The 12,140-nt window shown below is 44.9% G+C and overlaps 2 protein-coding genes across 12 annotated transcripts in view; one reads left to right on the forward strand and one right to left on the reverse strand.

Annotated features, from left to right (window-relative positions):
* Positions 1-12,140, reverse strand: part of LOC111077182 (inhibitory POU protein) — a 30,627-nt gene that overhangs the window by 8,676 nt on the left and 9,811 nt on the right. The window lies entirely within an intron of this gene.
* Positions 9,336-10,199, forward strand: LOC111077185. 3 transcript variants are annotated; one of them, XM_022371352.2, is made up of 2 exons: positions 9,336-9,356; positions 9,505-10,199. In XM_022371352.2, exon 2 carries the CDS (start codon positions 9,547-9,549, stop codon positions 10,141-10,143), a length of 597 nt encoding a protein of 198 aa, XP_022227044.2. In that variant the 5' UTR covers positions 9,336-9,356; positions 9,505-9,546; the 3' UTR covers positions 10,144-10,199. The 3 variants fall into 3 exon arrangements, with proteins under 3 accessions (XP_022227044.2, XP_022227045.2, XP_022227046.2); XM_022371353.2 differs by lacking the exon at positions 9,336-9,356 and adding an exon at positions 9,432-9,449 and having other exon boundaries at positions 9,502-10,199; XM_022371354.2 differs by lacking the exon at positions 9,336-9,356 and adding an exon at positions 9,432-9,449.

Genomic DNA, 12,140 nt, shown 5'->3' on the forward strand with positions numbered 1-12,140 from the left:
CTATTTGTTTTCATTAGAACTGATGGAGTGGCAATCTTGAAGTGAGGCCTCTGAGGGTTACACATGCTCCGTGTTGCGACCACTTTTGGGCTGCTTGGGGTCCATTCATTTAGTTGTGCCTGTAATTAGCTGCAATTTGTCAGCGTCGCTTGAAAAATTGCAACGCAAACAAGCTGAAGTGGCACGTGGAAAGTGGCATGTGGATAGAAGGGCAGTGAGTGCGAAAAGATGGAGTATCAAATGCAGTGGCCTAATGATGAGGCAACAGTCTGCACCTTCGCACCATCCATCCCTCCTCCGCCGCAACATGGATTGGAACTGTTGTTCTGCCTGGGGTTGAGGTTTCTGGGTTTGGTGGCGCACCTGCACAAGAGACTTGGCCACCCCTCGAACAGCTCCAATCCACTTCACTCCACTCCACTCCACTTCAGTTCTGGCTCTGCCACTGCTCTGGCTATGCTCTCATTTCTGCACCGCAAACAAACAGCAGCAGCATCGTTTATTTTGGGGAAACAAAGGAGACCTCATTTCCTCGATTTGTTTAACCAGAGAGCCGAACGACAACAGCAACAAAGTTTTATAAATGGCTTGGCCCATTGTTGTTCGGCTGTTGCTGTTTGTTGAAATTAATTGGTGTTACACAAATGAGTAATTTTCAATGTACATAAATATTTGCACAAATTGCAATTTGCTGTTGAACCGTTTGGTCGTTCGGCCGGCCAGGGGACATGTTCCCCTCCCCCCACCCGTCCAAGGAGGCCACAAAGGCAGGCAGCACCAACTAGTATATGGTGTGTGTGTGTGTGTGTGTGTGTCTGTGTATATATGGAAGTATATATTTCAAGAGCTGTGCAAACACCAATTTTTATTGTCAAGCGTTAATAATTTGAACAATGAATAATATGAACGGTAAGCATCTGTTATTATTCCAAACAAATCAAAACAAGTGCATGCCCGGAACGAGGGCGCATCTCTACTGCTCTACGGTCTTATAACCCCCGTAGCCGTAACCGTAACCGTTTGGGCGGGGCGCAGAAGTGCTCTCTCTCCCATCCCATCCCATCCCATCGCATCCCCCTCCCTTCCCTGACATCGGCCGCACCGGCCACACACAAATCTTCATAAATTGCAACGGCCGGGGCGACAGTTTTGGGAATTGAGACAAAGTGCGAGAAGAAGGACTCGTATCCGAGGATGTGCGCTCGGTAGGATGCTGTGTTGATGCTGGGGAGCAGCAAAAGGGGTCGACAAATGGGAAAATGATACACTTTACTTATTTTCTACTGCACACACACACACACACACACACACACACATACAGACACAATCGAGAAACAACAAATTGCCACATAAATGTGGGGTGGTTTGCCACGTAATAGATTTTATTTTACTTTTATATCCACCAGACACGGGGCGAGTTCCATGGACAAGAAAGAACACGGGTGTCGCGAGGGGTTTATGTCGTGGCCTTACTTACTTTTACTTTTTACTTTTTACCTTTTGCCGTCCTGATCGGCCAGAAATCAAAAGGGGAGGGAGAGTGAGCGCAACCATGTATAGTACAGGGGAGCGGGATTCAACAAGGGAATTCCCAGGACACTGCTCGTGCAGTGCACTGCTCAAACTGGGGGGCGTCGCAGCTTCCAAGCCGTATAACAATCATGTCTATATGGCAGTTGAGTAAACTTCAAGTGTACGAATTTTTATAGCCATTGCAATGAATGAAACCAACCAGTTTGAATTGAATCCTTTAAAATTTACGATACATCATCAACGTTTTTATCGTTAAATTGCAATGAAAAACGCGAAAGGTGCCATACATACCATACCCATACCCATACCATCCATATTAATAATCGAATTGCATTGAAATGCATATAAAAAACATGTATGAATATTTGTGTGGAAACTAGTTGGGAAAAACACTTGTATCTCTGGCCTGAAATAAGTGAGAGAGTATCACTCATTTTTTATCATTTACTAGAAGGCAAAAAGCTTAAAGATTTAAAAATATTTTATTTTTAAATCTCATTGACACGACACGATGAGTCCGCAACTTTTTATCTTTTTTAAAGCATTTTTCCAGCCTTAAATAACTAGAAATGTTATCGTAAATATCTTTACACTGAAGGAAATGCATTTCGTGACTGCTTTGAGTGTATGGGCTGTTGTCAGGTGGCTCATAAACTTCCACAACCAACAACAACAAACGCTCGAGCAGATAGAGAAGAAGCTACACGCACACACACTAATAAGTTTCAGGGTTAACGGCAACATATTGTTGCTGGCTCATCATGCGTGGCAGTGGCAGTGGCAGTCAGCAGCACTGAAGCCTGGGCCCAAAAATAATGAAGAAGAAGTGGCACGAAAGTGGAAGGAACACAGCCAGGCCAGAAACTCCGGAGTTTACCCACCTTAGGCAACCACCTGCCGCCAACCAACTTCACCCTTCGTCCTTCGTCCCCGTGCTCCTGTTTCAATTCTGGGGCTTTTTTTTTGTTCTTGATTTTTGTTTTTTTTTTTTTCTCGTTTCAATGTTGCTCGTAATTTTTTACACATTGCGGTCCCAGCTTAACTGTGCTACCGGCTGTTTCGGCCTGCTCTACTGGGAGACATATCAATATAACCGGCACACACACACACACACAGCACATCATCCATCCCCTCGCTACCTCCCACTGCCCCCACACTACTCCCCTTTTGTCGCACGTCACGCACACGGCTGTGGAACAAGTGCAGCCAGAAGGTGGGTGGGGGGGTGGGGTGGGGGGAAAGTGGCAATCACACGGCTCGGCGCTGGGCTCTCGACCCTCGGATCCGTTGCGTCGCAAGTCTGTGCAATAAAAACAACAAAAAGTACAACGACACGCTGCACAAACACAAGGACAGCAAGGACACGGGGGATTTCAAGCAGCGCGGCAAAGAGTGAGAGAGAGAGGGAGTGGGAGTGGGAGTGAAATCTAGGGCCGGGGGAGACACGGTAATAGAAATGACATACAAAGTAGCGAACAAGCTTACTATCAGCCTCGGATTCAGAGTCGGGGTTGGCAAGGACTTCCACTTCCCCCCTTACCACTCACCATTCACCACACACCGCCACTCGCCTTCACCCCATCTTTGGTTGTTTTTTGTTTTCGGCGGTGCGACATTAATATGTAGATGCATTAAGTACATTATCCGGGGTTACAACCTCCGGGATAACAGCAACAGCAACAGTAGCATCCTGACAGAAATAAAGGTAAACGTCGCATGGCCGCCGTTTGGCACACTGGTCTGTGATCGATTGGAGACGAACGAGTGACCAAGAAGATCATGAACAAAAATTAAGTGTCTCTCCTTTTTTCTGATACACTTTTGCCAACATTATGTATGCACATATAAATCTGAGATCTATCACACCTATGCAGATTTGATGGAGCTTAAAGAATGTTTCATTTACAGCAGTTTCTATAGAAATTAAAACAAAACTTGAAATCGAGTCTATTAAAATTGCAAATAACCCACAAAATAGACCACAGTAGGCGAAAATCTTTCGCAGAGCCCCCATTTAATGCACAATTTCATCGAAGGAAATCCCTTTTGTTTTCCCCACTGATGATTCCGAGCCCATATATTTACGGCCAATCCCAAATGTCTCAACCCACTGTGGATGGGCGGGCGTATGCATGAGAGGCAGGATGTCTGGATGTCAGGATGGCAGGGGCGGAACAAGCGGAGGAAAATATTATGATTTATTTTTATTATAGCGGGTAAAGTGGTCTTTACAAGCATCAAACAGGGGCACACCAATCGCCCACAGACGCACCGAGTAAAAAGGCAGTTAGTTGGTTTAGCCAAAGGTTGAGCAGAGAGAGCAAGAGCGAGGGAGAGTGCCGCAGGGGGAGTGACGATGCGACTGCGAGTGTTTGTAGCTGGTGGGAGGATGAATAGAAGGAGGAGGAGGAGTAGGAGTAGGAGGAGGGTGGCACAAGTTGTTAAATGGACGGGTGGATTTGCACTTGCCGTGCTGACTGTTATCTTCATTTTTGCTTTCAGTTATATTGCCTGGGAATTCCTGTGGGAGATGCACAGGAGGGCAGCACCAGGACCAGTACCAGCACCAGAATCAGTATGGAACCCTCCTCGTTTCGTAGCTAAAACAAATTGTGTGCCGGGCATGGGCATGGGCATAAAAACAAGCGGATCAAACAGCACAGCGCTATAGGATTCAGGTGGGGTTGGACTGGGACTGGGACAGGAGAGATACAACAGACAGACAGACAGGAGCCGCAAATCGAAAAAGAGTGTTTCCCCCGGATTTGCTCTGCGTTGTTTTGACCGTAGCTCAAGGTTCATTGAAATTGCATTAATGTTCCGTTTGGCTGATAGATAGATGCTACGAGTACCATGCCACCCTCCCCCATGGACCATGGACCATGAACCATGAACCATGTACCATGGACCATGAACCATGAACCATGTATGCATGGCCCATTGTTCTGTAATGGAAATCTGCGTGTATAATCCTCAGACCCAGCTGATAGAAGGGGCGGGATAAACTAGTTATGGCCATTAATACGATCAATTTGATGCTCACTTCGGTGTAAGTAAATAACAATCTTATTGAAAAACAACCAGAAAGTAAACCATTTAGAAACGAAGCTGTAGATACCCTTGCAAAATCCACTTTAGAGTCTCCTGTTCCTTAAATCGTCATTTGATCTTGGCGTTTGATTTACACACATACATACATATATACTGCCTGCAGGAATGTTTCTATTTATATTTTATAGAAACAAATATGCATGTAAATATATCGCTGATCAGGACTTTTATATAGTTTACACATTTGTATTGCTCTCATATATTTTTTGCGCTTGCCATTAACTTAGCGAAATCATAGTACCCTCTGCAAGGGTATCAAAACAAAACATATTCGCTGAAAAGCCATTCGATGGCAATCCCCGTACCCTGATGTGCTCAGCCTCGTCACAGTTGTAACTGATAATTGTAGGGCTGAGCTGTGCCTGGGTTACGCTAAATCTACATACAATATGTCGGCGAGTGTCCTCCGTGCTGGGGTGGATTGTGGGTCAAGTGATGCGTTGATGTGCATTTTAAGCAGGTTAACCTGTTAACTGTCAACCCTTCTCCATGGGGCTGCTGTGCGGAATTTTCTGGGGCGGGCGGAGGTTCCAGTTAGTTAGAGTTCAGCCCAACTGAGCTGATTTGTCAGGTGCGTAAGTTGTGGACAGATGGCCAGGACGAACTTGCTAGACAGTGAACTTCTTCAATGCTACTTTGGTAAGCGCCTTGTCAATTGTAATCTGCAATTTTGCCCATCAATTGGCGGGCGGGCTGTAGGGTTGTAGGAGCAGCCGTAAGTCGATTACGGACCAAAAGCAGTTTACACGAAGTGCAATATTAAAAATGAATGAGTGGAACTGCAGCGACACAAGATGATTGGCTTGGCGAAAGTGCAATTTGCTGTTGGATCGTTCCATTCTTTGGCTGTAATTGTGGAGCACTATTAGGGATACCCCCGCCACGTTTTACATTCCATGTTCCACATGGCGTATGAGTGATGACCATGTCTTGGGGGCGCTGTCCCCCCTCGCATGGATAGCGTCGTCTCGCTCGCTGTCTGCGTCTTCGATTGTCTCGTACATACTCGTAAAAAAAAGCAACAGAGCCGTCTAAATAATTGATGAAGAAAAGGAAACTAAATAAATAAATGAACGAAATAAACGAAATAAACAACGGAACGAAGCGGAACCGTGCGGAGCGAAACGAGGAGCAACGCAAAACAATACAACACGAAACGAAACGGGCGGCAGGAAAAAGCAAATGAAAGTGGAGCCGAGTCGAGTCGAGCCGGAATGGGAACAGTAAATTGTCACTGGATGACACAAAGCTTTCTGCACAAAGAGCCAGCCTAACAAAAAAATGGTACAATGAAAAAATAAAAAAATAATAATACACACACTATACGGACAAATAAGGGAGAGATACTCATAGAGTGGAGAGGGCTGGGCATGAGAATTGTTGAACTTTCACCTAAGCAACAGAAACAGCAACAACAACCACAGAAACAATTGCGATTACGATGATGATAGCCAGTCTTGCCACTAAATAAAGTTAATGCATTAATAATCATAATTTCTTCAATATTTGATGAGCTTTTTTGTGGTGCTCGCTTTTTATGCGCTTTCTGTTATTGTTGGGCCAACATTAAATATGGTCACACATTTAATTATGTCAATCAGTCGGGCAGTAATCGATAACCAGGCAATTGAGTCGATGACTGAGTGGCATTGCAATGGGCAAATGGGAAATGGAAAATGGTAAATTGGTTCAAAAATAGAATCGCAATGCAAAAACCATGTCCAACCAATAAAGAGTCATGGCCCATTGTTTTTCGCCAGAATTTTTCTACAGCTTCTGGAGCACAGCAACAAATTCTACTGGTGGATCAATTTGATTTTGAACTTTATTGCATTTCAAGCGATAAATAAATTGCTTAGGTATTTGCCTGGAAACAACACCCAGCTGGGTGTATGGGTTTATTATTATATCCATCGATTTTTGGTCAACAGAATATACAGATTAATAATTTTGCACACTTTTAATTCTTAAAAGGAATAGGGCTTTTTAATCAGAGTTAACTGCAACATTAAGTGCAATATGTGTGAAAGTTTTACTTGCTATAACATTTCAAATCAAATGGATACTCAAAAGTGAGGATTGGTGATATTATTTGGGGAACTAAGAAGAGCAAAATAAAACCTTTGTAAGATCAATAAATTAGAATCAATGTTAGGCTATTGAGGCAGGCAGATTACTGCTCACTCCGGTCATAAGATTTACAGATGTTTTTTAATGCAGTTCTTGAGCAACTTGTGCCAAGTCATCTCCCCCATTTCAGGGCCTTTCGGAAGCCTCAGCCTTAATGATGATTTATCCAGTTATCCAGTTAGTCTGTGAAGGTTCCCTTCACACTTTTGAATTCCCGTACTCGCATGGGGTTTTTTTTTGGTCTCCGCTGATGGCCAACCCCGCGTTCGACACCCACTCACCCCGCCCCGAAACCACCCTAGTTATCGGTAAGTTGTTTCTAATGTGCACAAAAGACAAATATTTGCTGTTGCCGCCTGTCGCCGCTGGGGCGGAGTGCGGCCAAGGCAAAGGCAACGGCAGGAACAGGAAGTGAATTTCGGTTGCGTGTGGAGTGGCAATCCTAAGTTAACGATATTTACAAAACAATATGCCGACCGCACAACGACAGGAAAAATCAAACAGGTGCACTAAATGAATTTCAATATGATAAACCACTTGTGGTTGCCCTCCGAGCGGGACTCGAAACTGGAACTGGAACTGGGACTGAAACTGGGACTGAGACTACAAATGTATGTATCTATCCCTTTAGGCGGTTGGGATCGGCACGGGATAGAGCGGAGCGGAGCGGTGTGGTGCGTGCATGGAAAATGATTTGAGGGAAATTGAGCCATATGTTGCAAATACTAATGGAAGGAATGGACTACAGGGCAGGATATGGCTGGTCCCCGGTCTCGCCGGAAATATGTAAGTGTAATTTAAATTGAATTAAGTGTACTGTGTGTGTATATTATTTTTTTGGGGGTTAGCGAGAGGGATGGTTCTGCGGCCACGCTGCAGAGTGTACATGGCTGGCTACTGCGCGGGGTGGGGTGGTGTGGGGTTGTGGCGGGTTGCAACAAACATAGATCGGAGCATAAGTTAGCCCAAGCCGAGCCTCAAAAATCTGTGTGATAAATGCCTGCCAAGTGGCCATCCTCACCCTCATCCGCAGCCATAACCAACTATCCAGCTTATCCCCTCTCATCATCCTCATGCTCATCGTATTTCCACTGCCCTCCTCCATGGTGGGCTGCCCTTGCCCTTACTCATTTAGCACAGTTGGGATGAAATTGATAATGGATATTTTGGCTGCTGCCTCTAATTGTTACAAATGTACTTACAACCTGACAACAAACCAGCGCTCAAGCCAGCCCCCTCTCCCCCGGCGATGTGCGTTGGGCGTTGGAGTTTTATGATGGATATGATTATTTTAATTAGCATTATATTTACTCTTATTTACCCTTTGCTTCCTTCCGTCTGCCACTGTCTGCTTCTATTTTGATTGCCTCTCCACATAATTGGCTTTTCATATGCTCGCAAAAGCAACAGCAAAAGCAAACGGAAAACGGGCAGCGGAGTGTACCAGAAGGATTTGGGGCTGTTGCCTCGTAAATTAGTTTAATTTAATGAGTTTTATAATGTTTGTACCGTCGCTGCATCGCTGGGGGTCTTCTGTCTTCTGGCATAACGATTATGACACATGTTACCAGACTTTCTGACAGTTAGCTCGCCCCCTCCTCCCTATCTCGTGCCATTCATGGTTGTTCGCTGGAAAGTTCTGCCTAAGAAGGGGTTGAGGGGTTGTTCTGAGGTGTTCTATGGGCTGGGGAGCTGCGACTCACTTCTTGACGTTTGGTTGAGTGAAGCTGCGGCTTTTATTCAAAAGAGGACTAATCCGATTACATAAACAGACAAAAAATAAGAATCACCGATTCACCTGTCAATGGAAAACTGAAACAATTTTGTTTCTGATACGAAAAGATGTTTCAAAACATACAAAGTAAGTTATATCTTGAATGTGTATAGTCTGTAAAGTATTATTTATTTAAGCGTTACTTCCGCAGAACTGCTGTTTCAAATTTAAGACTTGAAGGGAAAATGTTACCGCCTAACAAACACCTTAAAGATAGGCCCCATGTGGGCCCCTTGCCAAGCGAGGACTCCTTTGAAGAGGCCTCCGCCCTGGGCTCGATGACTAGTGTGGAGCTTAGTGACAGCCAAAAGGTATTACTCAGCGATGGTAGCTCAACTACGGACTTGGAGGAGCCAAAAAGCCAGGCCTTGCGAGAGCGCCCAACCAAGAAGAGTGGCAAGGATGTGAGTCCCACTGACGATCAGTTAAATAAAGCCAAAAAGTAGCTGAAAGAGTTTCCGATGGCGTCATTTAAGCCATACAATGTTATAACCTTGTGGGCGTAGCTAAGTTTATTCAATAAAATTCAAATCTTTCGGCATAATAGTTATGGGATTTCTTTGCTTTGGTCGTAAGATGTGCTGCACCAAAAAATTCCCACCGATTGGTGTATTCCAAAAAAGAATAGTTTTCAAAATCAAAAATCAATAGCCAAGTCGGATATGTTGGATAGCCATGCCTTGACAGTGAGTATCGAGGCATTAAAAAGTTTGGGAATGGATCGGTGGTGAACTTTACGTACTACAATTTCACCATTTAGGTTCCCGGATGGTAGGCCCTGATATCACTCAACTTTTGTTCAATTTACGTAAGTGTCAATCTCAATATCCATCGAATTTTTAACAAAACATTTTTAACTGCCGAATCGGATTCAACTAATCGTCTGCGGATACAAACAAAAGTAAGTACAAATTTCTTCAGATCCAAATCGGTAATTTAAAACAAAACTCCAGCAGAACTGTTGTTTAAATTAAAAGTACTTTTGGCACCAGACGAATATGTCTGAAATTCGCAACCAGGATGAACGCTCGGAGGCCTTGGGCAAGAAGGAAACTGACCAGGACTCGAAGAAAGAAGTGGAATTGGGTGACAGCTCCGGCCAAGAGGAACCTTTGAATTATGATGATGCATCGGTTGAGGAATTGGTCGAGAAGTGGAAGCAGCGTTCCGAGGAGCGCGACTGTCAGTATGCGTCCATCGGTTTGCAGTCTGAGAAGATACTTGCGGAGCTAAGCTCCATTTCTAAGCAAATAAAGCAAATCCAAATAAGCTCTGACGATGACGATACAGATAACAATCAAGCAGTTGGCGATCAAGCAGTTGGCAATAAAGCAGTTGGCAATAAAGCAGTTGGCGATCAAGCAGATGACGATCAAGCAGTTGTTGGCGACTGTAATCAAGGCGAAATTTATCAATATCTTCTTGGTGATCAAGACGATGACGATAAAGAAGAAGATTCTAATGAAACCGCTGCTGATCAATGGGATGCCGCTAAATTATTTGGTTACCAGGGGAATGCTGGTCAAGGGGATTCGGATCAAGACGATGCTGGCAAAGGCGTCTCGTCGGTGCTGCCGGAATATTTTACCTTCTAGGCGCAGTTTACGTTGTTTATTTTTATTTTTTAATTAAATTTTAACTTTTTCGGCCAGCTTTTGGTTTTGGTGATTGTCAAAGCATATGCAGCCAGGTGTGCTCTGCCAGGTCATTCCCAGGCCCTCCCCTCCTTTTCGGTGTCAATATTTGATGTGAGACTCGAACGTGTGCTATGGAGGCGGAGGCCACTGTCAAACCTTTTCATCGGTTAACACAATGTGCGAGGTCTCTCATCGTGGCGGCGTTTGTGGTAACGGCCTGGTGTCCCGGTTCGAATCCAGTTAATTTTAGGCTCTTTGATTAGTTCCCTTTTGTGGCTTAAGCCTTGGCCAGCCATTTATTTGGTCCTTGATGAGTCATAGGCTGCAATTCGGGGGAGAGAGTCATCGGTCATGGGTCATAGGTGAATAGAGGATATGGGATGGGGGTGAATAGTTTTCAGTGCAGCTAAATGGAATCCCGGCCTGCATCTGACACGTTTAACTCTTTGTGAGTGCGACTATTTCCAGGTAAACTGAATCCCAGAAAAGAAAACTAATTTGTTAATAATTCCTTTTAGCGAAGAGATGCCCTGGGGTGGCTTTCGGGTTCATCTTTCCGGGGTGGGGTGGGTGATTGAGTGGCATTTGCTGGCGGCACCTGAGACCTCGACATCGACATCGAAATCGAATGGAAACTAAGCACAGTTCTCGAATGCGTTGCCTGAAGAGTGTTTGCCGAAAATTAAGGACTGCACGAGTCGGCCACGCTGCACGCACTGGCAATTGGGAATGGTTATGGGTTATGTGCCAGTGGGGGTTGGGTTGGGTTGATGTTGGGACACAGCCAACCACCGGCGGCAATGGCGCGTGGACAGTTCGCCCTTTCGTCATGCTCGATTGTGCCGAAAACAAGTGCCAACTGCAACAACATGGGCCACAGGAATAGGCACAGGCACAGGCAACAACAACAACAACAACAAGCACAAGAAATGGAAATACTCGTGAGGCTAGAGACCTCAAAGGGAGTCCAAATGGGAAACAGGTTGCTTGTGTAATTTGATTACAATCAACTTCTAATAGAGCACCAACCACCAGCACAGCGACACAGACATAATTCACTTGTGCCACTGTCTGTCCCCCCACCCCTTCGCCCAACTCCTGAAGCCCCTAGTCACCACCACCACCAACGCCTACGCCACCATACACCCATCCATCCATCCATCTATCCATCCATCCGTACGGGAAGTTTCGGAACGCCCAGGACCAGACCACGTAGCCCGCCTCGAGTTGAAGTACAATACAATTAACGACACGAATCATGATGTGCTTACCTGGCAAACGACCGTCACGTGGCACGTTCCCAGAAGGCTTACACGTCACAATTTTAATTTTATTAAAGAAACATTTCAAATTAACCGCACACACACACACACTCGTACACTTGCATATGTATCTGTGTGTGTTTGTGTGTTTATCTATAGGTCGACATGCGTGTGACCGCTGAAAACGGAAATTGAAGTTCTCGACTGTCCCAATGCGACAATCCGCTTCCACCTCCACATCCACTACTCCCCCCAAACATTGTTCGTCATCATGGAATGACTTTCAAAATTTTCCAGCCTTCTAGAAATTGGCTAATATCCCATATCCGATACACACGCACACAGGTGCTACACACACTCGCAAATACAAAAGCTGAGCTGCACAGGGAGCCAGCGCAAGGTGAGTCAGTCCAGTCAGCCATTAGAGTCCAACTTCCGGACAGGATTTGGCTCTTTAGTTACCTACTTAGTATAGCAGCAAAAATGGTCAAACAGAGCCAGAAAGCTGAGGTTTTTGCGATGGTGGTAGCTCACAGGGTAGCAGAAGGGTGCAGTTAAGAGAACCCACCCCCTCCACCGAATTGATAAGGTCTGCCTATTTATATAATTAAAACAAGGATTGGTATAAAGTAGGCTCTAGTGGTGTTTATGTCCGTTCATCTAACAATTTAAAATTATAAAAATTATAATTAT

This window comes from Drosophila obscura, unplaced genomic scaffold, assembly GCF_018151105.1.
Source record: "Drosophila obscura isolate BZ-5 IFL unplaced genomic scaffold, ASM1815110v1 contig_185, whole genome shotgun sequence".
Classification (NCBI taxonomy): domain Eukaryota; kingdom Metazoa; phylum Arthropoda; class Insecta; order Diptera; family Drosophilidae; genus Drosophila; species Drosophila obscura.